Below are 27,149 nucleotides of genomic sequence, written 5' to 3'. Positions count from 1 at the left end.
GCTTTACGGACCGCACTTTCCCGCTTAAAGCTGAATGTTCCGCGGGATGAGGCGGCACCCTCTAGCGCCTTCTTTCGGCGCCAGGCTGCAGCATCCCACTTTGCAGTTCCTCCCTCGGAGGAGTACATTAAGGAACTGTATGCCTGTTGGACAGACTCAAAGGCATTTTCGAGGCCTACTTCTGATGGCAGGGTACTTCTGATGGCAGGGTCTTGGCACTGATGCAGGATCCTCAGAAGCTTGGCCTGGGACATATGCCGGCAGTAGAGCCCAGGCTATTGCCTCCCTCATCATCCGTCCAGAGGAGACTTTACAGACTAATGCCCGGTGTCCACGACCACAGTGTCAGGTTAAAAACGACCTTCTGTGCAAGGCATATGACATGGGAGCTTGTATGGGTCGCATTGGGAACTCCTTGTCTCATTTGATGCTAGGCCTGTCGGTTTCCCTTGAGACAGTGGCGGTGGACCAACTAACACATGGACTGGTTAATGCCTCCTTGCAGGCTTTCGCCCTCATGTCAAGGGAACTAGGGCGTCTGCTCTCTGCATTAGTGCAAGCTCGCCGCCGAGTGTGGCTGGCACAGTCTCCGCTCTCTGAGGCCAGTAGGAAGACCTTGAGGGGTGTTCCAGTTCTTCCTGGAGAACTATTTGGCCCGGCCGCCCTGGAGACTCTAGAGCGCACGGCCCAGGCTTGCCGTACACGGCAACAGTTGGTGGGGCTTCATAGGCGGGGGTCTCATCGACCGACTCAGGCTGCCCCTCCCGTTTCTTCACGGAGGTACACACCACCGCCCCATCACTCCCACGTTCATGGCTCAGACTTGCAACAGGCCCCAAGGTTTGGGTTTCGTCCATCCCGTGCGTCCCGTTCCTCACAACCCGGCCGTCGCCCCCACAAGCCCGCTGGGGGTCGAGGGGCCTCCAGATGAGGTTAACGGGCCGGCGGTAGGACATTTTCCCCCTGGACAGCTGGAGTACTGGACGGCTCACTCCCCAGATATTTGGGTGCTGGCCACGCTGTCCGAAGGGTATCGTCTGCAGTTCCACCGCCGGCCTCCTGTTCCTGGTCTGATCCGAATGACTGTTATTCAGGATCCGGCCAAGGCGCAGGCGCTCTCAGGAGATTTGCACCTTGCTGGACAAGGGGGCGATGGTTCCTGTGGACCCCCTGTTGGATCCAGAGGGCTTTTATTCCCAATATTTTTTGGTACCCCAGAAGACGGGCGATTTACGCCCAGTTCTGGACCTCAGGGGTCAAAATATGTTTTTAAAGGTGCTCCCCTTCAAGATGTTGGCGGTCAGACAGGTGCTCCAGGCGATCTCCCCAGGCGACTGGTTCACAACAGTAGACCTGAAGGATGCATATTTTCATGTCCCCATTGCACCGCCACATTGGAAGTTTCTCCGCTTTGCTTTCAGGGGAGAACACTTCCAGTTCAGGGTCCTGCCATTCGGCCTATCTCTGTCCCCTCGAGTGTTTACAAGGTGCGTCGCTGCAGCCTTGCCCCCCTTGCAGGCCCAGGGGTTGCGGAGTCTGCCCTATGACTGGCTCATTTGAGCTCCCAGCCACGAGCAGGCGCTTCAAGAGACTGTGCTCAGGCACGTGGCTAACTTGGGGCTGCGGGTGAACTTGGCAAAGAGCTGCCTTGTGCCGTCACAAGTAGCAACTTTCCTCGGCATGGTCCTCGACTCCCATACAGCGAATGCACGCCCTTCGCCCAAGCGGGTGGAATATATTTTGGGAATCATGCGGGACTTTCGACAGGGGAATTCTCTTCCCTACGTCTTGTTCCTAAGCCTCTTGGGCAAGCTGACTGCGGCCGCAACAGTGGTTCCTCTGGGGCTGCTGTCTTTGCGCCCCCTTCAGATGTGGCTCAACAGCCTACACCTGGACCCCAGATGTCAGGATCACAGGCGGCAGCGGCTACCCGTATCTCCCTAATGCCGGGTGTATCTATGCACTCTTCCTTCCAGACGGGAGGTTGTGTACACCGACGCATCCCTCCTAGGCTGGGGTGCGACATGGCAGGCACGGATGGTGCAAGGGTCATGGTCCCAGAGGCAGAGCAGGCTGCATATCAATGTGCTAGCGCTGCGCCATTTCTTGCCACACCTTTGCGGCCGTCATGGTACGGTCCGACAACACCAGTGTGGTTCTTCACATAAATCAGCAGGGCGGCACTGGGTCGGTGACCCTGTTCAGGATTGCACAACGCGTCCTGACTTGGGCCTTGCCAGTCTGAGCGCTGGTCACATTCCGGGGGTTCGGAATGTGTCCGCGGACTTCCTGTCTCGCCATCGGCCACTGCCGGGGGACTGGCAGCTTCACCCGGAGGTGGTGAGGGACATTTGGGAGACCTTCGGCAGGGCACAGGTGGATCTTTTTGCCTCCCGCGACGCGACACACTGCCCTCTGTGGTTCTCGCTGGCGGACAGGGCCAGCCCACTGGGTCAGGACGCACTGGCTCACGACTGACCCAGGACGATGCTCTATGCATTTCCCCCTTTCCCCCTGATTCATCAGACGCTTCTCAGGGTCCTTCAGGAGGGCCACAGTCTCCTGCCAGTGGCCCCGTTTTGGCCGGGGAGGACATGGTTTCCTCTGCTGCTCAGGCTCTGCTGTGGCACAGCGAGACGTCTCCCCCCACAGGCAGGATCTCCTCTCTCAACTAGGGGGTCAGATTCTGCACCCCAATCCCGAGCGCCTGAAGCTCTGGGTATGGCCGCTACAGGGCCCGGCCTGACCTTCTCGAGGTACGCCGAGGGAGATTGGGAACACAATAAGCAATGCTCGTGCTCAGTCTACCCGTCTTCTGTATTCCTGCAAGTGGAAACTGTTTGATGCCTGGTGTCGCAAAAGCGGTGAGGATCCAGTGCATTGTGCTGTGTCAACGGTGCTCGCTTTCCTGCAGGACCTACTTGGCCAAGGGCGCTCTCCATCTACCCTGAAGGTATACATTGCCGCAATTTCTTGTTGGCATGTGGGGTGGAATGGATTTCGGTTGGCCGTAACCAAGATATTTCCCTTGTTCTAAAGGGTGCCCGGGATTTGTGTCCGCCCGCCCGTTCTGTGGTCCCGGCATGGGACCTGTCCCTGGTGCTGAAGGCGTTACGATCCCCTCCATTTGAGCCTCTGTTGCAGGTTGACCTTAAATGGCTGTCAATGAAGACTGCATTCCTTCTGGCAATGGCCTCGGCGAAGCGGGTTAGTGAGCTCCAGGCTTTTTCCGTGGCAGACTCCTGTTTTCATTGGCATCCTGACAACTCAGGGGTTTCCCTTTGGCCGAAAATGGATTTCGTTCCAAAGGTGATTTTGTCGGCGGGGCACAACCGGCCGCTACAACTGGCATGTTTTGGTGCGGGATCTGCCGCCAAACAGCTGTGTCCTGTCCGTGCGCTTGAGACATATGTGCGTGCTACAGCATTGATACGCAAATCTGAGAGCCTGTTTGTTTGTTACGCCGGCCCGCGCAAGGGTTCTGTCTAAACAGTGTCTCACGCGCTGGATTTTTGGTGTAATCGCGGAAGCCTATGCTCGACAGGGGCGACCGTTGCCTTCCGGGGTGAGGTGCCATTCCACAAGGGGGCTCTCAACTTCGTGGGCCGCTATGAACTATGTTCTTGGACGCGATCTGTGCGGTGGTCTCTTGGACATCCCCGAATACCTTTGCAAGATTCTACAGAGTGAATGTGGTTTCTCCACAACCGCTGGAAGAGGTTCTCCGGCAACACTCTTCTGCGTCCCATTGAGGTATGGTTTTGTCTATTCCTCGGGACCCTGATGGTATTCGTCATCCAGTGCTTTATGCACCGCCTCTGGCGGTCAGTAGGGATGAAATAGAACGAAAGTTACGACTGTAACTACAGTTCTATGAATCCTGGATTACCGCCACAACATCCGGTCCCTCGGAATTCTCGTGCTTTGCGAGAAGGTTTCTAGGGACTGAGCTCCCGGTGTCACGTGACTATATAGACCCACGTGAGCCACCGGGGGTCAAAGGTGACTTTTTTGTTATTAATTCTCGACCTGTGTAAGCGCAAGGATGATCATCCAGTGCTTTATGCACCGCCTCTGGCGGTCATCCGGGATTCATAGCACCGTAGTTACAGTCGTAACTTTCGTTTCATGTACAAAAAGTGCATGTCATGATTGTTACACCGAAAATGTCTTTTTAGTCCACTGCAGAGTAGCATGTGGAGTTAAGCATGAGTTGTGTGTGTCCAGGACCCGGTGCTGTTCTCAGGCTCTCTCCGGATGAACCTTGACCCCTTCAACAGCTACACTGACGAGGAGGTGTGGAGGGCCCTGGACTTCTCTCACCTCAGGGCCTTTGTGTTGGGGCTCACGGGCAAACTGGACTATGAATGTAGTGAAGGAGGGGAAAACCTCAGGTATGCACGGCTTCTCCAAACGTGTTTCTTTTTTTTTATATACTATATATAATGTTTGTTTTTCAGCCTAATGGCTTTATTGAACAGTTGTAATGTGAAACACCTTTCTCTACTGCCTTCACTGACTTCATGACTTGTTATACACCACACACACTGCATAGAGACTTATCCATGTGTTTGTCTCCAGTAGATTAGACTGTAACGGCCGCTCACTGGTCTCTCCAAACGAGCTGTAAAACAGCTGCAGTACATCCAGAACGCTGCTGCTCGGGTCCTGACTAGAACCAGGAAGTACCATCACATTAGTCCTGTTCTCAGGGGCCGGCCTCCTTCTGGTGCCAGAGTCAGGACTAAACATGGACCGGCCTCCTGCTGGTGCCAGAGTCAGGACTAAACATGGAGCGGCTTCCTGCTGGTGCCAGAGTCAGGACTAAACATGGACCGGCCTCCTGCTGGTGCCAGAGTCAGGACTAAACATGGAGCGGCCTCCTGCTGGTGCCAGGGTCAGGTCTAAACATGGACCAGCCTCCTGCTGGTGCCAGAGTCAGGACTAAACAAGGACCGGCCTCCTGCTGGTGCCAGAGTCAGGACTAAACATGGAGCGGCCTCCTGCTGGTGCCAGAGTCAGGACTAAACATGGAGCGTCTTCCTGCTGGTGCCAGAGTCAGGACTAAACATGGACCGGCCTCCTGCTGGTGCCAGAGTCAGGACTAAACATGGAGGGGCCTCCTGCTGGTGCCAGAGTCAGGTCTAAACATGGACCAGCCTCCTGCTGGTGCCAGAGTCAGGACTAAACATGGCCCGGCCTCCTGCTGGTGCCAGAGTCAGGACTAAACATGGAGCGGCCTCCTGCTGGTGCCAGAGTCAGGACTAAACATGGCCCGGCCTCCTGCTGGTGCCAGAGTCAGGACTAAACATGGACCGGCCTCCTGCTGGTGCCAGAGTCAGGACTAAACATGGACCGGCCTCCTGCTGGTGCCAGAGTCAGGACTAAACATGGACCGGCCTCCTGCTGGTGCCAGAGTCAGGACTAAACATGGACCGGCCTCCTGCTGGTGCCAGAGTCAGGACTAAACATGGACCGGCCTCCTGGTGGTGCCAGAGTCAGGACTAAACATGGACCGGCCTCCTGCTGGTGCCAGAGTCAGGACTAAACATGGAGCGGCCTCCTGCTGGTGTCAGAGTCAGGACTAAACATAGAGCGGCCTCCTGCTGGTGCCAGAGTCAGGACTAAACATGGACCGGCCTCCTGCTGGTGCCCAGAGTCAGGACTTTTTCAGTTTTGCATGTGACTGAAAGGATATTATTTGCACTCTTCTCTTTCATGTCTTTAGCTCATTATTGATTTTAATGCATTTTTTTACTGTCCTTAAACCTTGTGTACGAACTGTGCTCTACAAATAAACATGCCTAGCCTTGCGTACTTGTACTTGTACTTGTAGGTCAGTTACTGCGTTTGGAAAGTTTGCTAAACAAGCAAATTCGTCTTTGCGCCAAAACCTTTCTGACGTTTGTCCCTGTCTGCAGGAGCTCAAAGAACTGATCAGGTGCGAGCGAGGGTGGAAAGACATTCGCTTCAGTGAACGTCCCTGAACGTCCCTGAACGTCCCTGAACGTCTCTCAGCCTCCAGTCCCATCTCTGGAGCTGCTGTGGACTGGGACAAGAGTGCTCTGCTAGGTTTTGCCGCAAAGACAAATGGAGTTTGGTTGTTTAGCACATAAGATAAGCCTTTATTTGTCCACCCAATGTGGACATTTCAGTGTTTCAACTGAAGTAGATACAGAAGAAAAGAACAGATAACTTATAGGAAGTTTAAAAAAACACTCTTAATAGAAAAAACTCTTATAAACAAAACTCCTATGGACAGAACCGCTAATATTCTTAATAAGGAATAGAGAGAAAAAAAATGAAAGATAAAATGACATAAGATGAAATAATAATACTAGTGGTAAAGTAAACACTAATTGACAGCAGTTATATGCACATGAATATGACATTATTGCGTATTGAGTTCTCGGTGCAAGTAAACGTAATGAGTTACTTCAGAATAGAACTTGAGTGGAATGATGTACGTGTATGGAGTACTGTGCACTGTGAGTATGGAGTACTGTGAAGATGGATTACTGTGAGTATGGAGTACTGTGCACTGTGAGTATGGAGTACTGTGAAGATGGATTACTGTGAGTATGGAGTACTGTGCACTGTGAGTATGGAGTACTGTGAAGATGGATTACTGTGAGTATGGAGTACTGTGCACTGTGAGTATGGAGTACTGTGAAGATGGATTACTGAGTATGGAGTACTGTGCACTGTGAGTATGGAGTACTGTGAAGATGGATTACTGTGAGTATGGAGTACTGTGCACTGTGAGTATGGAGTACTGTGAAGATGGATTACTGTGAGTATGGAGTACTGTGCACTGTGAGTATGGAGTACTGTGAAGATGGATTACTGTGAGTATGGAGTACTGTGCACTGTGAGTATGGAGTACTGTGCACTGTGAGTATGGAGTACTGTGCACTGTGTGTATGGAGTACTGTGAGTATGGAGGACTGTGAGTACTGTGAGTATGGAGTACTGTGCACTGTGAGTGTGGAGTACTGTGCACTGTGAGTATGGAGTACTGTGAGTATGGAGTACTGTGAGTATGGAGTACTGTGCACTGAGTATGGAGTACTGTGCACTGTGTGTATAGAGTACTGTGCACTGAGTATGGAGTACTGTGACCTGTGAGTATGGAGTACTGCGAGTATGGAGTACTGTGAATATGGATTACTGTGAGTATGGAGTACTGTGCACTGAGTATGGAGTACTGTGCACTGTGTGTATAGAGTACTGTGCACTGAGTATGGAGTACTGTGACCTGTGAGTATGGAGTACTGTGACCTGTGAGTATGGAGTACTGTGCACTGTGAGTATGGAGTACTGTGCACTGTGAGTATGGAGTACTATGCACTGTGAGTATGGAGTACTGTGCACTGTGAGTATGGAGTACTGTGACCTGTGAGTATGGAGTACTGTGCACTGTGAGTATGGAGTACTGTGACCTGTGAGTATGGAGTACTGTGACCTGTGAGTATGGAGTACTGTGCACTGTGAGTATGGAGTACTGTGACCTGTGAGTATGGAGTACTGTGACCTGTGAGTATGGAGTACTGTGACCTGTGAGTATGGAGTACTGTGCACTGTGAGTATGGAGTACTGTGACCTGTGAGTATGGAGTACTGTGACCTGTGAGTATGGAGTACTGTGCACTGTGAGTATGGAGTACTGTGACCTGTGAGTATGGAGTACTGTGCACTGTGAGTATGGAGTACTGTGACCTGTGAGTATGGAGTACTGTGACCTGTGAGTATGGAGTACTGTGACCTGTGAGTATGGAGTACTGTGCACTGTGAGTATGGAGTACTGTGACCTGTGAGTATGGAGTGCTGTGACCTTTGAGTATGGAGTACTGTGACCTGTGAGTATGGAGTACTGTGACCTGTGAGTATGGAGTACTGTGACCTGTGAGTATGGAGTACTGTGACCTGTGAGTATGGAGTACTGTGACCTGTGAGTATGGAGTACTGTGCACTGTGAGTATGGAGTACTGTGACCTGTGAGTATGGAGTACTGTGACCTGTGAGTATGGAGTACTGTGACCTGTGAGTATGGAGTACTGTGCACTGTGAGTATGGAGTACTGTGCACTGTGAGTATGGAGTACTGTGCACTGTGAGTATGGAGGACTGTGCACTGAGTATGGAGGACTGTGCACTGTGTGTATGCAGCACTGTGAGTATGGAGTACTGTGCACTGTGTGTATGGAGTACTGTGAGTATGGAGTACTGTGCACTGAGTATGGAGTACTGTGCACTGTGTGTATGGAGTACTGTGAGTATGGAGTACTGTGCACTGTGAGTATGGAGTACTGTGCACTGTGAGTATGGAGTACTGTGCACAGTACTCCATACTCACAGGCACAGTACTCCATACTCACAGGTCATAGTACTCCATACTGTGACCTGTGAGTATGCAGTACTGTGCACACATACTGCTCAGTGTCTAGTCTAAGTGCAGTACTGTGTGTGTCCAGCGTGGGGCAGCGGCAGCTCCTGTGTCTGGCTCGGGCTCTTCTAAGAAAGACCAAGATCCTGGTCCTGGACGAGGCCACGGCGGCTGTGGACATGGAGACGGACAACCTGATCCAGTCCACCATCCGCTCCCAGTTTGAAGAGTGCACCGTGCTGACCATTGCACACCGCCTCAACACCATCATGGACTACAGCAGGTGGGGCTGTAACACACACCACAGTCGAAATCCTGCATCTGAAAACACACATCATTCAAAAATATCCCCACTAAATTAAAAAGACCCGTTAATGTGAAACATGACACACGCACAATAGTTTGAAAAAAAAAAAACACACAACTCCTTAACTAATTCAACGATTTCCCCCTATGCACTCTGGTCAGACCTGTGCACACTGGTCAGACCTGTGCACACTGGTCAGACCTGTGCACACTGGTCAGACCTGTGCACACTGGTCAGACCTGTGCACACTGGTCAGACCTGTGCACACTGGTCAGATCTGTGCACTCTGGTCAGACCTGTGCACACTGGTCAGACCTGTGCACTCTGGTCAGACCTGTGCACTCTGGTCAGACCTGTGCACACTGGTCAGACCTGTGCACTCTGGTCAGACCAGTGCACACTGGTCAGACCTGTGCACACTGGTCAGACCCAAATGGCATTGCTTATTAAAAGAGGATGTTACGTTGCACATGTGAGTGTGATGCATCATGGGAAAGCTTAGGCGTTCTAGTTTCTGCAGATGTGCAGGTGTCACACTGTCAGGGCTTCAGAACTTAAACTACAGAAGCCCAAATATACAAAATACATCCTTTTTTTTTGTCTCGCCTGAATATTGTCAATTTGTAATGGTCCTGAGCAGGACATACTTCATTGTGTGCATATGCTGTTCACTGTACATGATGTTTATCTTGTTGACAACAACTGTGTAAAGTTTCAGATCTCTAGGAACAGGCAACGCACACGCTGTAAACACACAACACGTTTAACTCTGTCCTCTTGTCCTGCAGGGTCCTGGTTCTGGACAAAGGTCATAACTCTGTCCTCTTGTCCTGCAAGGTCCTGGTTCTGGACAAAGGTCATAACTCTGTCCTCTTGTCCTGCAAGGTCCTGGTTCTGGACAAAGGTCATAACTCTGTCCTCTTGTCCTGCAGGGTCCTGGTTCTGGACATGGTCATAACTCTGTCCTTGTCCTGCAGGGTCCTGGTTCTGGACAAAGGTCATAACTCTGTCCTCTTGTCCTGCAGGGTCCTGGTTCTGGACAAAGGTCATAACTCTGTCCTCTTGTCCTGCAGGGTCCTGGTTCTGGACAAAGGTCATAACTCTGTCCTCTTGTCCTGCAGGGTTCTGGTTCTGGACAAAGGTCTTAACTCTGTCCTCTTGTCCTGCAGGGTCCTGGTTCTGGACAAGGGTCTTAACTCTGTCCTCTTGTCGTGCAGGGTCCTGGTTCTGGACAAGGGTCATAACTCTGTCCTCTTGTCCTGCAGGGTCCTGGTTCTGGACAAAGGTCATAACTCTGTCCTCTTGTCCTGCAGGGTCCTGGTTCTGTACAAAGGTCATAACTCTGTCCTCTTGTCCTGCAGGGTCCTGGTTCTGGACAAAGGTCTTAACTCTGTCCTCTTGTCCTGCAGGGTCCTGGTTCTGGACAAAGGTCATAACTCTGTCCTCTTGTCCTGCAAGGTCCTGGTTCTGGACAAAGGTCATAACTCTGTCCTCTTGTCCTGCAGGGTCCTGGTTCTGGACAAGGGTCTTAACTCTGTCCTCTTGTCCTGCAGGGTCCTGGTTCTAGACAAAAGTCATTACTCTGTCCTCTTGTCCTGCAGGGTCCTGGTTCTGGACAAAGGTCATAACTCTGTCCTCTTGTCCTGCAGGGTCCTGGTTCTGGACAAGGGTCTTAACTCTGTCCTCTTGTCCTGCAGGGTCCTGGTTCTGGACAAAGGTCATAACTCTGTCCTCTTGTCCTGTGGGGTCCTGGTTCTGGACAAGGGTCTTAACTCTGTCCTCTTGTCCTGCAGGGTCCTGGTTCTGGACAAAGGTCTTAACTTTGTCCTCTTGTCCTGCAGGGTCCTGGTTCTGGACAAGGGTCTTAACTCTGTCCTCTTGTCCTGCAGGGTCCTGGTTCTGGACAAAGGTTTTAACTCTGTCCTCTTGTCCTGCAGGGTCCTGGTTCTGGACAAAGGTCATAACTCTGTCCTCTTGTCCTGCAGGGTCCTGGTTCTGGACAAAGGTCCTAACTCTGTCCTCTTGTCCTGCAGGGTCCTGGTTCTGGACAAAGGTCATAACTCTGTCCTCTTGTCCTGCAGGGTCTTTGTTCTGGACAAAGGTCTTAACTCTGTCCTCTTGTCCTGCAGGGTCCTGGTTCTGGACAAAGGTCATAACTCTGTCCTCTTGTCCTGCAGGGTCCTGGTTCTGGACAAAGGTTTTAACTCTGTCCTCTTGTCCTGCAGGGTCCTGGTTCTGGACAAAGGTCATAACTCTGTCCTCTTGTCCTGCAGGGTCCTGGTTCTGGACAAAGGTCATAACTCTGTCCTCTTGTCCTGCAGGGTCCTGGTTCTGGACAAAGGTCTTAACTCTGTCCTCTTATCCTGCAGGGTCCTGGTTCTGGACAAAGGTCATAACTCTGTCCTCTTGTCCTGCAGGGTCCTGGTTCTGGACAAAGGTCATAACTCTGTCCTCTTGTCCTGCAGGGTCCTGGTTCTGGACAAAGGTCATAATTCTGTCCTCTTGTCCTGCAGGGTCCTGGTTCTGGACAAGGGTCTTAACTCTGTCCTCTTGTCCTGCTGGGTCCTGGTTCTGGACATGGTCATAACTCTGTCCTTGTCCTGCAGGGTCCTGGTTCTGGACAAAGGTCATAACTCTGTCCTCTTGTCCTGCAGGGTCCTGGTTCTGGACAAAGGTCATAACTCTGTCCTCTTGTCCTGCAGGGTCCTGGTTCTGGACAAAGGTCATAACTCTGTCCTCTTGTCCTGCAGGGTCCTGGTTCTGGACAAAGGTCATAACTCTGTCCTCTTGTCCTGCAGGGTCCTGGTTCTGGACAAAGGTCTTAACTCTGTCCTCTTATCCTGCAGGGTCCTGGTTCTGGACAAAGGTCATAACTCTGTCCTCTTGTCCTGCAGGGTCCTGGTTCTGGACAAAGGTCATAACTCTGTCCTCTTGTCCTGCAGGGTCCTGGTTCTGTACAAAGGTCATAACTCTGTCCTCTTGTCCTGCAGGGTCCTGGTTCTGGACAAAGGTCATAACTCTGTCCTCTTGTCCTGCAGGGTCCTGGTTCTGGACAAAGGTCATAACTCTGTCCTCTTGTCCTGCAGGGTCCTGGTTCTGGACAAAGGTCATAACTCTGTCCTCTTGTCCTGCAGGGTCCTGGTTCTGGACAAAGGTCTTAACTCTGTCCTCTTATCCTGCAGGGTCCTGGTTCTGGACAAAGGTCATAACTCTGTCCTCTTGTCCTGCAGGGTCCTGGTTCTGGACAAAGGTCATAACTCTGTCCTCTTGTCCTGCAGGGTCCTGGTTCTGTACAAAGGTCATAACTCTGTCCTCTTGTCCTGCAGGGTCCTGGTTCTGGACAAGGGTCTTAACTCTGTCCTCTTGTCCTGCTGGGTCCTGGTTCTGGACATGGTCATAACTCTGTCCTTGTCCTGCAGGGTCCTGGTTCTGGACAAAGGTCATAACTCTGTCCTCTTGTCCTGCAGGGTTCTGGTTCTGGACAAAGGTCTTAACTCTGTCCTCTTGTCCTGCAGGGTCCTGGTTCTGGACAAGGGTCTTAACTCTGTCCTCTTGTCGTGCAGGGTCCTGGTTCTGGACAAGGGTCATAACTCTGTCCTCTTGTCCTGCAGGGTCCTGGTTCTGGACAAAGGTCATAACTCTGTCCTCTTGTCCTGCAGGGTCCTGGTTCTGTACAAAGGTCATAACTCTGTCCTCTTGTCCTGCAGGGTCCTGGTTCTGGACAAAGGTCTTAACTCTGTCCTCTTGTCCTGCAGGGTCCTGGTTCTGGACAAAGGTCATAACTCTGTCCTCTTGTCCTGCAAGGTCCTGGTTCTGGACAAAGGTCATAACTCTGTCCTCTTGTCCTGCAGGGTCCTGGTTCTGGACAAGGGTCTTAACTCTGTCCTCTTGTCCTGCAGGGTCCTGGTTCTAGACAAAAGTCATTACTCTGTCCTCTTGTCCTGCAGGGTCCTGGTTCTGGACAAAGGTCATAACTCTGTCCTCTTGTCCTGCAGGGTCCTGGTTCTGGACAAGGGTCTTAACTCTGTCCTCTTGTCCTGCAGGGTCCTGGTTCTGGACAAAGGTCATAACTCTGTCCTCTTGTCCTGTGGGGTCCTGGTTCTGGACAAGGGTCTTAACTCTGTCCTCTTGTCCTGCAGGGTCCTGGTTCTGGACAAAGGTCTTAACTTTGTCCTCTTGTCCTGCAGGGTCCTGGTTCTGGACAAGGGTCTTAACTCTGTCCTCTTGTCCTGCAGGGTCCTGGTTCTGGACAAAGGTTTTAACTCTGTCCTCTTGTCCTGCAGGGTCCTGGTTCTGGACAAAGGTCATAACTCTGTCCTCTTGTCCTGCAGGGTCCTGGTTCTGGACAAAGGTCCTAACTCTGTCCTCTTGTCCTGCAGGGTCCTGGTTCTGGACAAAGGTCATAACTCTGTCCTCTTGTCCTGCAGGGTCTTTGTTCTGGACAAAGGTCTTAACTCTGTCCTCTTGTCCTGCAGGGTCCTGGTTCTGGACAAAGGTCATAACTCTGTCCTCTTGTCCTGCAGGGTCCTGGTTCTGGACAAAGGTTTTAACTCTGTCCTCTTGTCCTGCAGGGTCCTGGTTCTGGACAAAGGTCATAACTCTGTCCTCTTGTCCTGCAGGGTCCTGGTTCTGGACAAAGGTCATAACTCTGTCCTCTTGTCCTGCAGGGTCCTGGTTCTGGACAAAGGTCTTAACTCTGTCCTCTTATCCTGCAGGGTCCTGGTTCTGGACAAAGGTCATAACTCTGTCCTCTTGTCCTGCAGGGTCCTGGTTCTGGACAAAGGTCATAACTCTGTCCTCTTGTCCTGCAGGGTCCTGGTTCTGGACAAAGGTCATAATTCTGTCCTCTTGTCCTGCAGGGTCCTGGTTCTGGACAAGGGTCTTAACTCTGTCCTCTTGTCCTGCTGGGTCCTGGTTCTGGACATGGTCATAACTCTGTCCTTGTCCTGCAGGGTCCTGGTTCTGGACAAAGGTCATAACTCTGTCCTCTTGTCCTGCAGGGTCCTGGTTCTGGACAAAGGTCATAACTCTGTCCTCTTGTCCTGCAGGGTCCTGGTTCTGGACAAAGGTCATAACTCTGTCCTCTTGTCCTGCAGGGTCCTGGTTCTGGACAAAGGTCATAACTCTGTCCTCTTGTCCTGCAGGGTCCTGGTTCTGGACAAAGGTCTTAACTCTGTCCTCTTATCCTGCAGGGTCCTGGTTCTGGACAAAGGTCATAACTCTGTCCTCTTGTCCTGCAGGGTCCTGGTTCTGGACAAAGGTCATAACTCTGTCCTCTTGTCCTGCAGGGTCCTGGTTCTGTACAAAGGTCATAACTCTGTCCTCTTGTCCTGCAGGGTCCTGGTTCTGGACAAAGGTCATAACTCTGTCCTCTTGTCCTGCAGGGTCCTGGTTCTGGACAAAGGTCATAACTCTGTCCTCTTGTCCTGCAGGGTCCTGGTTCTGGACAAAGGTCATAACTCTGTCCTCTTGTCCTGCAGGGTCCTGGTTCTGGACAAAGGTCTTAACTCTGTCCTCTTATCCTGCAGGGTCCTGGTTCTGGACAAAGGTCATAACTCTGTCCTCTTGTCCTGCAGGGTCCTGGTTCTGGACAAAGGTCATAACTCTGTCCTCTTGTCCTGCAGGGTCCTGGTTCTGTACAAAGGTCATAACTCTGTCCTCTTGTCCTGCAGGGTCCTGGTTCTGGACAAGGGTCTTAACTCTGTCCTCTTGTCCTGCTGGGTCCTGGTTCTGGACATGGTCATAACTCTGTCCTTGTCCTGCAGGGTCCTGGTTCTGGACAAAGGTCATAACTCTGTCCTCTTGTCCTGCAGGGTCCTGGTTCTGGACATGGTCATAACTCTGTCCTCTTATCCTGTGGGGTCCTGGTTCTGGACAAGGGTCTTAACTCTGTCCTCTTGTCCTGCTGGGTCCTGGTTCTGGACAAAGGTCATAACTCTGTCCTCTTGTCCTGCAGGGTCCTGGTTCTGGACATGGTCATAACTCTGTCCTCTTATCCTGTGGGGTCCTGGTTCTGGACAAAGGTCATAACTCTGTCCTCTTGTCCTGCGGGGTCCTGGTTCTGGACAAAGGTCATAACTCTGTCCTCTTATCCTGTGGGGTCCTGGTTCTGGACAAAGGTCATAACTCTGTCCTCTTGTCCTGCAGGGTCCTGGTTCTGGACAAAGGTCATAACTCTGTCCTCTTGTCCTGCAGGGTCCTGGTTCTGGACAAAGGTCATAACTCTGTCCTCTTGTCCTGCAGGGTCTTTGTTCTGGACAAAGGTCTTAACTCTGTCCTCTTGTCCTGCAGGGTCCTGGTTCTGGACAAAGGTCATAACTCTGTCCTCTTGTCCTGCAGGGTCCTGGTTCTGGACAAAGGTTTTAACTCTGTCCTCTTGTCCTGCAGGGTCCTGGTTCTGGACAAAGGTCATAACTCTGTCCTCTTGTCCTGCAGGGTCCTGGTTCTGGACAAAGGTCATAACTCTGTCCTCTTGTCCTGCAGGGTCCTGGTTCTGGACAAAGGTCATAACTCTGTCCTCTTGTCCTGCAGGGTCCTGGTTCTGGACAAAGGTCATAACTCTGTCCTCTTGTCCTGCAGGGTCCTGGTTCTGGACAAAGGTCATAACTCTGTCCTCTTGTCCTGCAGGGTCCTGGTTCTGGACAAAGGTCATAACTCTGTCCTCTTGTCCTGCAGGGTCCTGGTTCTGGACAAAGGTCATAACTCTGTCCTCTTGTCCTGCAGGGTCCTGGTTCTGGACAAAGGTCATAACTCTGTCCTCTTGTCCTGCAGGGTCCTGGTTCTGGACAAAGGTCATAACTCTGTCCTCTTGTCCTGCAGGGTCCTGGTTCTGGACAAAGGTCATAACTCTGTCCTCTTGTCCTGCAGGGTCCTGGTTCTGGACAAAGGTCATAACTCTGTCCTCTTGTCCTGCAGGGTCCTGGTTCTGGACAAAGGTGAAGTGGTGGAGTTTGACAGTCCACACAGCCTGATTGGTCAGAGAGGACTCTTCTACAACATGGCCAAAGACTCTGGGCTGCTCTGACGTCCCAGAAGGCCATAGTGCAGTGTGGGGCTCATTGTTGCAAAGAAAATATTTATGTACTCGTAAGATCGCCGTGTGTATTTGTACAAATATTACAATGATACAAATATGACAGAGACTGAACTCAATGTGTCTAAAAGATCGTCCAAAGGTCAATACAGTTTGTCACAAAACTAAAACTTCTACCTCTGTTTTATACCAAGGAAAAGGCCAAATACCAGTGATGAGCCACGTTCCCTTTTCAACACAAAATACTACTACTACTTAAATATTAGGATGAGGCCGACCCAAGATCTATATTCTGAAATATACTTTAGTGTTTATTTGTATCTGGTTATTGATTGTTCCAGAAAACAGCCTCTTGTGTTGAGCCGCTGTCATGACGATCTGCCGCTGTCATGACGATCTGCCGCTGTCATGACGATCTGCTGCTGTCATGACGATCTGCTGCTGTCATGACGATCTGCCGCTGTCATGACGATCTGTTGTCATGACGATCTGCTGCTGTCATGACGATCTGTTGTCATGACGATCTGCCGCTCCATCACATTGTGAGCATCAGCCTTGATAAAGACATGGCGCTGACCTCGGCGCTCACGCGTTTCCTTGGTTACAATATGGTTTATTTGGAAACCGAGAACCACAAATACATAAATCGTGTAAAATGTTTTTGCAAAATGTACCGGAATTATATTGTTAAAAGTGTATATAAATATTGGCATCAGGAGGAGGACATATGGGAGGAGGAGGACATATGGGAGGAGGAGGACATATAGAAGGAGGAGGACATATGGGAGGACATATGGGAGGAGGAGGACATATGGGAGGAGGAGGACATATGGGAGGAGGACATATGGGAGGAGGAGGACATATGGGAGGAGGAGGACATATGGGAGGAGGACATATGGGAGGAGGAGGACATATGGGAGGAGGAGGACATATAGAAGGAGGAGGACATATGGGAGGAGGAGGACATATAGAAGGAGGAGGACATATGGGAGGAGGAGGACATATGGGAGGAGGAGGACATATAGAAGGAGGAGGACATATAGAAGGAGGGGGACATATGGGAGGAGGACATATGGGAGGAGGACATATGGGAGGAGGAGGACATATAGAAGGAGGAGGACATATGGGAGGAGGAGGACATATGGGAGGAGGACATATAGAAGGAGGAGGACATATGGGAGGAGGACATATGGGAGGAGGAGGACATATGGGAGAAGGAGGACATATAGAAGGAGGAGGACATATGGGAGGAGGAGGACATATGGGAGGAGGAGGACATATGGGAGGAGGAGGACATATGGGAGGAGGAGGACATATAGAAGGAGGAGGACATATGGGAGGAGGAGGACATATAGAAGGAGGAGGACATATAGAAGGAGGGGGACATATGGGAGGAGGAGGACATATGGGAGGAGGAGGACATATGGGAGGAGGAGGACATATGGGAGGAGGAGGACATATGGAAGGAGGAGGACATATGGGAGGAGGAGGACATATAGGAGGAGGAGGACATATGGGAGGAGGAGGACATATAGAAGGAGGAGGACATATGGGAGGAGGACATATGGGAGGAGGAGGACATATGGGAGGAGGAGGACATATGGGAGGAGGAGGACATATGGGAGGAGGACATATGGGAGGAGGAGGACATATGGGAGGAGGACATATGGGAGGAGGAGGACATATGGGAGGAGGAGGACATATGGGAGGAGGAGGACATATGGGAGGAGGAGGACATATGGGAGGAGGAGGACATATGGGAGGAGGAGGACATATGGGAGGAGGAGGACATATAGAAGGAGGAGGACATATAGAAGGAGGGGGACATATGGGAGGAGGACATATGGGAGGAGGACATATGGGAGGAGGAGGACATATGGGAGGAGGAGGACATATAGAAGGAGGAGGACATATGGGAGGAGGACATATGGGAGGAGGAGGACATATAGAAGGAGGAGGACATATGGGAGGAGGACATATGGGAGGAGGAGGACATATGGGAGGAGGAGGACATATGGGAGGAGGAGGACATATGGGAGGAGGAGGACATATGGGAGGAGGAGGACATATAGAAGGAGGAGGACATATGGGAGGAGGAGGACATATGGGAGGAGGAGGACATATAGAAGGAGGGGGACATATGGGAGGAGGAGGACATATAGAAGGAGGAGGACATATGGGAGGAGGAGGACATATAGAAGGAGGAGGACATATAGAAGGAGGAGGACATATGGGAGGAGGAGGACATATAGAAGGAGGAGGACATATAGAAGGAGGGGGACATATGGGAGGAGGACATATGGGAGGAGGAGGACATATGGGAGGAGGAGGACATATGGGAGGAGGAGGACATATGGGAGGAGGAGGACATATGGGAGGAGGAGGACATATGGGAGGAGGAGTCCTTGGGTCATTGGTCAGTTGTTGCTTTTAGCTGTGAATGTGAGTGATTCAAATAAATGTGGTGCGTTACTAAAGATTTGCACTCCAGGTTCTTTGCTTACGGAGAGAGGAACAGTAACTTATTTTGAATGTATGTTATGGAATCTACTGTACATATTCAGGTTTGTACTTTAAAGGTTGATTTTTGTGTTGTAATAAAATATAATGTATCATAATTTTGTAAGTTCATGTTTCTAAAAATGCTCATGTGACATCACAAGTTCTGTCCCCCATTGTGATGTCACTGCAGGAAACCTGCTTGTTTCATCACATCGTTTCAAACTGAGCTCAGATCACCCTCATAAAGCTTCTTATTTAAACTCCATATATTATACTTAATATATAAACAAATACATTTATATATATATATATATATATATATATATATATAAATATGTATTTTTTTAAATATATATATATATATTAAAATATATATTAATCTATATTTATATATATATATATATGTATAAAATTATATATATTTATATATATATATATATATATATTTTATATGTATATTTATATATAAATATGTATCCATCCATCTTCTGCCGCTTTATCCGGAGCCGGGTCGCGGGGGCAGCAAACTGAGCAGGGACTCCCAGACTTCCTCCTCCCCAGACACTTCTTCTAACTCCTCCGGGGGGATCCCGAGGCGTTCCCAGGCCAGCCGAGAGACATAGTCTCGCCAGCGTCCCGGTGGGACATGCCTGAAACACCTCCCGAGGGAGGCGCCCAGGAGGCTCCGGAACAGATGCCCGAGTCACCTCAGCTGGAGGAGCAGCGGCTCTACTCCGAGCTCCCCCCGTGTGGCCAAGCTCCTCACCTTATCTCTAAGGGAGCGCCCAGCCACCCTGAGGAGGAAACTCATTTCGACCGCTTGTATCCGCGATCTTGTTCTTTCGGTCATTACCCAAAGCTCATGACCATAGGTGAGGTCAGAACGTAGAGTGACCGGTAAATCGAGAGCTTTGCCTTTCAACTCAGCTCCTTCTTCACCACAACAGTCGCTGCAGTGATGCAGCGACTGCATCACTGCAGCCGCTGCACCGATCCGCCTGTCGATCTCACGCTCCATCCTTCCCTCACTCGTGAACAAGACCCCGAGATACTTGAACTCCTCCACTTGGGGCAAGGACTCCCCACCCACCTGGAGAGGGCAAGGACTCCCCACCCACCTGGAGAGGGCAAGGACTCCCCACCCACCTGGAGAGGGCAAGACACCTTTTTTCCGGTCGAGAACCATGGCCTCGGATTTGGAGGTGCTGATTCTCATCCCAGCCGCTTCACACTCGGCTGCAAACCGTCCCAGTGCATGTTGCATGTCCGGGTTTGATGGAGCCATCAGGACAACATCGTCTGCAAACAGCAGAGATGGAATCCTGTGGTCCCCAAACCGGACACCCTCCGACCCCTGACCACACCCTCCGACCCCTGACCACACCCTCCGACCCCTGACTGCGCCTAGAAATTCTGTCCATAAAAATTATGAACAGAACCGGTGACAAAGCGCAGCCCTGAGGAGTCCCACATGCACTGGGAACAGGTCTGACTTACTGCAGTGACCACAGCTCCTGCTCCGGTCATACAGGGACCGGACAGCCCTGAGCAAAGGGCCCCGGACCCCGTACACCCGGAGCACCCCCCAAAGGACACCCCGAGGGACACGGTCGAAAGCCTTCTCCAGATCCACAAAGCACATGTGGACTGGTTGGACAAACTCCCATAAACCCTCGAGCACCCGATGGAGGGTATAGAGCTGGTCCAGTGTTCCACGACCAGGACGAAAACCGCTCTGCTCCTCCTGAATCCGAGGTTCGACTATCGGTCGGATTCTCCTCTCAGGTACCTTGGAATAGACCTTACCCGGGAGGCTGAGGAGTGCGATCCCTCTGTAGTGGGAACACACCCTCCGGTCCCCCTTCTTGAACAGAGGGACCACCACCCCGGTCTGCCAGTCCAGAGGCACTGTCCCCGACCGCCACGCGATGTTGCAGAGACGTGTCAGCCAAGACAGTCCTACAACATCCAGAGACTTTAGGTACTCAGGGCGGATCTCATCCACCCCCGGAGCCACTGAGGAGCCACTGAGGAGTTTGCAAACAACCTCAGTGACTTCAGCTTGGGTGATGGATGAGCCAGCCTCTGAGTCCCCGGTCTCTACTTCCTCTTCGGAAGACGTGACAGTGGGATTAAGGAGATCCTCAAAGTATTCCTTCCACAGTCCGACGACATCCCCAGTCAAGGTCAGCACTGCTTCCCCCTCCTGAGGCGCCGGACGGTTTGCCAGAATTTCTTTGGTGCCGCCCCTGCAACAGCACGAGCCGCGGCTCGCTTGGCCTGCCGATACCTGTCAATGACCTCAGGAGACCTACAAGCCAGAGTGGCCGCCTGATAGGCCTCCTTCTTCAGCCTGACAACATCCCCTACTTCTAGTGTCCACCACCGGTTTCGGGGGTTGCAGCCACGACAGGCACCGGAGACCTTGCGACCACAGCTCCGAGCAGCCGCATCAACAATGGAGGCGGAGAACCTGGTCCACTCTGACTCAATGTCCCCAACCTCCCCCGGGACATGGGAGAAGCTCTCCCGGAGGTGCGAGTTGAATACCCTACTGACAGAGGGCTCCACTAGACGTTCCCAACAGACCCTCACAATGCGCTTGGGTCTGCCAAGTCTGTCCGGCTTCCTCCTCCGCCAGCGGATCCAACTCACCACCAGGTGGTGATCGGTTAACAGCTCCGCCCCTCTCTTCACCCGAGTGTGCAAGACACGCGGCCGGAGGACAGATGACACGACAACAAAGTCGATCATTGACCTCCAGCCTGTGTCCTGGTGCCACGTGCACTGATGGACACCCTTGTGCTTGAACATGGTGTTCGTTATGGACAATCCGTGGCACAGAAGTCCAATAACTGAACCCCAGAGTTAGTCTCTGTGTCTGGAGATCTGGTCGCCGAGGCCCCTGCCGTCGACTGCCGCCCAGATCTCTCTGCACCGGCCCCTTATGGATCCTCCTGCGGGTGGTGGGCCCACGGGAGGGCGGCCCCACGTCGCTCCTTCGGGCTGTGCCCGGCCGGGCCCCGTGGGGTAAGACCCGGCCACCAGGCGCTCGCCATCGAGCACCCACCCGCCTGGCTCCAGGATGGGGCCCCGGTGATGCCGATCCGGGCGACGTAAACGGCCTAGTTCTTTTACTCATCATAAGAGGCTTCTGAACCGATCTTTGTCACCTAGGACCTGTTTGCCTTGGGGGACCCTACCAGGGGCTTGAAGCCCCCGACAACATAGCTCCTGGGATCATTTGGGCGCTCAAACCCCTCCACCATGTTAAGGTGTCGGTTCAAGGAGAGAATAAACATAAAAATAAGATAGAAAAATATACAAATATATATATATATATATATATATATGTATATATACCCGAGGGTCGTTTAGCTTCTTGTCCATAATGGCTGACTAAACCATCCAATGTCTATAAAAGGCAACAATGCCACATGGGAGTGTCCCAGGACCAGCTGAATGTGAGGCACGTAGGGTCGTTACTGATGGGCAGACTTGATTCCATGAGTTAGAAAAAGAAGATATGTTTTTTAATATACATATATATATATATATATATATATATATACATATATATATATATATATATATATATCTCCACTGACTGTCCCAGCAGCACAGGTGAGGAGTGAGCTGAAGAGGATTAAAGTGAGGAAGGCAGCAGGACCTGATGGCATCAGCCCCAGGCTCCTTAAGTCCTGCGCAGATGAACTGTGTGGAGTTATGGAGCATGTCTTCAACATGAGCCTGAAGCTGACGGTGGTACCACAGGTCTAAAGACCTCCTGTCTGGTACCTGTGCCTAAGACACCGCGCCCCAAAGACCTCAACAGCTTCAGGCCAGTGGCTCTCACGTCCCACCTGATGAAGACACTGGAGCTGGTCCTGGACCACCTCCGCTCCACCGTGAGCTCAGCCATGGACCCGCTGAAGTTTGCATATCGTTCTGGCATCGGAGTGGAGGACGCCGTCATCTCCCTGCTGCACCGCTCTCTCTCTCACCTGGAAAAGCCTGGCAGCTCTGTGAGGATCCTGTTCTTTCATCTTGTGGTGACTTGAGTGACGTTCCCGTGAGGCGACGCGTGTAAACAAAAGATACACGCTGAGACAGCTCTGTACCATCAAAGTTTGTTTATTACAGGAATCGCCGTGTCAAATTACAGGACATCAGAATAGCCTGGGTGCTTCTCCGGGATCGTGAGAAGACCCTGTTTCTGATTCCCACAGCATATTTATACCATCCTCACACAAAGACCTCTAGATCATACCTTTGACAGCCATGATTTCATACATGGAAACATTTTAACCTATGGGAGGCAAGAAGCTACAGAAGTGAGCTCATACGTTAACACAGATGCACAAGCCCTATATGTCCTTCCTCGGCTCCTCGCTTGCCTGCTTTCTGCCGTTATTGTAAATCAAACAGGCGCCACTGTCATCTTTACAGACGAAAAGTTAAACAAACGGTTTGAAAAAAAAGTTAAACAAACCGAGGGGGAAACAAAGAACAAAATGTACGAGGCCAGATACTTCAATCTCTCCAGCGCCTTCAACACCATCAGCTCCTGAGGGACAAACTGGAGACGACTGGTGTGGAGTATGACCTGGCAGAGTGGATCCTGGACTACCTCACAGACCGACCCCAGTTTGTGAGAGCCCGGAACTGTGTGTCTGACACTCGGACCTGCAGTGTGGGGGCCCTGCAGTGTGGGGGACCTGCAGTGTGGGGGCGCCCCAGGGCACCGTCCTCGCGCCCTTTCTCTTCACCTTCTACACTGCAGACTTCAGACATGACACGGACAGCTGTGTCCTGCAGAAGTTCTCTGACCACTCTGCCATGAGGACTGGAGCAGGACTTTGTGGACTGGTGTCAGCGGAACCACCTCCTCATCAACGCGGGGAAGACCAAGGAGATGGTGGTGGATTTCCGCAGACGCCACCCCACTGCCCCCTCACCAGTGAACATCCAGGGACGGGACATTGAGAGAGTGACTCATACAAGTACCTGGGTGTTCATCTGAACCACAAACTGGACTGGACTCATAACACAGACGCACTGTACAGGAAGAGCCAGAGTCGGCTCTACCTCCTGAGGAGACTCAGGTCTTTTGGAGTGACAGGGCCACTCCTGAAGACCTTCTACGACTCTGTGGTGGCATCAGCTCCTGTAGGTGTGGCCTGCTGGAGCAGCAGCATCACAGAGAGGGAGAGGAAGAGGCTGGACAAAGTCATCAAGAAGTCCAGCTCCGTCCTGGGCTGTGCTCTGGACTCGGTGCAGGAGGTGGGGGACAGAAGGGTCCTGGCTAGATTCACATCTATGCTGGACCATGAGTCTCACCCCCTGCAGGACACTCTGTCCCCTGCAGGACACTCTGTCCGCTCTGGAGAGCAGCTTCAGTGAGAGACTGATCCACCCTCGATGTGTGAAGGAGACGTTTCACACGTCTATCCAGTTTACCCCAAGACCTTAAATTAGCATCTTCAGTAACAGCTACTGAGCCTGTGAAAGGACTGGAATTTTACGCCACTTTTATCTTGTCTCTCGCCTGTATGTTTCTTCTGAGGTTTTTGTTACTGTCTGTTGTTGTCTGCTGTTTGAATTATTTTTTTTATTTCTGTTTTTTTCATTATGAAGCACTTTGGATTTTAAATGTGCTATACAAATAAAAAATACTTACTTACTTTCCTTCTGCTGCTGTCAGACTCTACAACAATTACTGTTCGCCCTGAACACGTGTCTCTATTCTGTCATACTCATGTGCAATACGGACAGAATCATGTGCATATAACTGCTGTAAATAAGAGTGTTTACTTTTGCCACTATTATTATTATTTTTGTCTTATGTTATTTTATTTTTATTTTTTCTTTCTATACCTTACTAAGAATATGAGAGGTTTTGTCTTTAAGAGTTTTTCTATTAAGAGTGTTTTTTTAAAGCTCCCTATAAGTTATTTGTTCTTTTAATCCTGTATTTACTGCGCTGCAACAGCGAAATTTATTTATAAAAACAAATGACCATGATGACGATCAATAACAATGTTAGTTCAGGGGTTTTGGCAGCGTTCCTCTTTTACTATATGTAGTTGGACCATGGGACCCTCCATCATGGGATCCTCTTACAGAGACTAGAGGACTGGGTGGGCATCACTGGCCCCGCCCTAAACTGGTGAAGGTCCTATCTGGAAGACAGGAAGTACTTTGTGTCTCTGACCACATGACCCTGACCTGTGGAGTGCCCCAAGGGTCAGTCCTGGGTCCCCTTCTGTTCAACCTCTACATCAGGGGTGTCAAACTCATTTTGGTTGCGGGCCGAACATAACGTAAAACATAAAACTATTTTAAAAAGTATAAGGGCCAACCAAGAATAAAAAAATGCGCTGCACTACGAGAATAAACTCATTAATTAATGAGAAAAAGACGTTAATCAATGAGAAAAAAGTCGAATTCAGAAAAAAGTCGTAAATTAACGACAATAAACTCATTAAATAACGAGAAAAAAGTCATTAATTAATGAGAAAAAAGTCTTAGTTTAGGGGCCGATTCAAAGTGACATGAGCAGTTCACTTTCAGCACCACGGCCAGCACCACGGTCAGGACGCACAAGAACGGGCTTGGATGAGTTGACAGTTTAGAAGGACATAAGAGCCAGTGTTTCCTGGTCTTTAAAACCAGGTCTTACGTGTGTTTATTACAAGACAAGACACTTTCCTGCTGCGCATCATCCAAACTGTTGGATAAACGCTTTACTTTCTCCATGGAGTACCCATAATGCACCAGGAGCTCAAACACCAGTCGTGCTCCGTGCCACAGCCGCCCGCAGACAGGAGGAGGAGCCTGCAGACAGGAGGAGGAGCCTGCAGACAGGAGGAGGAGCCTGCAGACAGGAGGAGGAGCCTGCAGACAGGAGCAGGAGCCTGCAGACAAGAGGAGGAGCCCGCAGACAGGAGCAGGAGCCTGCAGACAGGAGGAGGAGCCTGCAGACAGGAGGAGGAGCCTGCAGACAGGAGCAGGAGCCCGCAGACAGGAGGAGGAGCCTGCAGACAGGAGGAGGAGCCTGCAGACAGGAGCAGGAGCCTGCAGACAAGAGGAGGAGCCCGCAGACAGGAGCAGGAGCCTGCAGACAGGAGGAGGAGCCTGCAGACAGGAGGAGGAGCCTGCAGACAGGAGCAGGAGCCTGCAGACAGGAGCAGGAGCCTGCAGACAAGAGGAGGAGCCCGCAGACAGGAGCAGGAGCCCGCAGACAGGAGGAGGAGCCTGCAGACAGGAGGAGGAGCCTGCAGACAGGAGCAGGAGCCTGCAGACAGGAGCAGGAGCCTGCAGACAAGAGGAGGAGCCCGCAGACAGGAGCAGGAGCCTGCAGACAGGAGGAGGAGCCTGCAGACAGGAGCAGGAGCCCGCAGACAGGAGGAGGAGCCTGCACTTCAGTTTTATGCCCGGATTCTAACCTTTTGTCTTCTCTTGGACAAACTCAGTAAAACACACAACACAAAACATCCATCTGCGCCTCCTCAGCTCCTCCTCTCAGCTCCTCCTCTCAGCTCCTCCTCTCAGCTCCTCCTCTCAGCTCCTCCTCTCAGCTCCTCCTCTCAGCTCCTCCTCTCAGCTCCTCCTGACGTCTGGATCGTGTTTGGCACAGCCAAAAAGCGATACGTTTTACACAGACGCCATCATCCATACATCATCCATACATCATCCACACATCACCCATACATCATCCATACATCACCCATACATCATCCATACATCACCCATACATCATCCATACATCATCCATACATCATCCACACATCATCCATACATCATCCATACATCATCCATACATCATCCATACATCATCCATACATCATCCATACATCATCCATACATCATCCATACATCATCCATACATCATCCATACATCATCCACACATCATCCATACATCATCCATACATCATCCATACATCATCCATACATCACCCACACATCATCCACACATCATCCACACATCATCCATACATCATCCATACATCATCCATACATCATCCACACATCATCCATACATCACCCATACATCATCCATACATCACCCATACATCATCCATACATCATCCATACATCATCCATACATCATCCATACATCATCCATACATCATCCACACATCATCCATACATCATCCATACATCATCCATACATCATCCATACATCACCCACACATCATCCACACATCATCCACACATCATCCATACATCATCCATACATCATCCATACATCATCCATACATCATCCACACATCATCCATACATCACCCATACATCATCCATACATCATCCATACATCATCCATACATCATCCACACATCATCCATACATCATCCATACATCACCCATACATCACCCACACATCATCCATACATCATCCATACATCATCCACACATCATCCATACATCATCCATACATCATCCATACATCATCCATACATCATCCATACATCATCCACACATCATCCATACATCATCCATACATCACCCACACATCACCCATACATCACCCACACATCATCCATACATCATCCATACATCACCCACACATCACCCACACATCACCCATACATCACCCACACATCATCCATACATCACCCACACATCATCCATACATCATCCATACATCACCCACACATCACCCATACATCATCCATACATCATCCATACATCATCCACACATCACCCACACATCATCCATACATCACCCACACATCATCCATACATCATCCATGCATCATCCACACATCACCCATACATCATCCATACATCATCCACACATCATCCATACATCATCCATGCATCATCCACACATCACCCATACATCATCCATACATCATCCACACATCATCCATACATCATCCATACATCATCCACACATCATCCATACATCATCCATGC

The 27,149-nt window shown here is 50.8% G+C and overlaps 1 protein-coding gene across 1 annotated transcript in view; it reads left to right on the top strand.

Annotated features, from left to right (window-relative positions):
- The window catches only part of abcc1 (ATP binding cassette subfamily C member 1 (ABCC1 blood group)), a 130,130-nt gene extending 113,650 nt beyond the window's left edge, over positions 1-16,480 (top strand). The window contains exons 29-31 of the mRNA XM_072442332.1: positions 4,228-4,394; positions 8,473-8,667; positions 15,607-16,480. Coding sequence (XP_072298433.1) covers positions 4,228-4,394; positions 8,473-8,667; positions 15,607-15,715 — 471 coding nt within the window. The 3' untranslated portion in view covers positions 15,716-16,480. The remainder of the gene's footprint in view (positions 1-4,227; positions 4,395-8,472; positions 8,668-15,606) is intronic.
- The last annotated feature ends 10,669 nt before the right edge of the window (positions 16,481-27,149 follow it).

The sequence above is a fragment of the Eucyclogobius newberryi genome, unplaced genomic scaffold, assembly GCF_026437365.1.
Source record: "Eucyclogobius newberryi isolate DKJ021-1_F unplaced genomic scaffold, fEucNew1.0.hap1 SCAF_13, whole genome shotgun sequence".
Classification (NCBI taxonomy): Eukaryota; Metazoa; Chordata; class Actinopteri; order Gobiiformes; family Gobiidae; genus Eucyclogobius; species Eucyclogobius newberryi.
The sequence above is the reverse complement of the archived record's forward strand: the minus strand, read 5'-3'. Positions and strand labels throughout refer to the sequence as shown.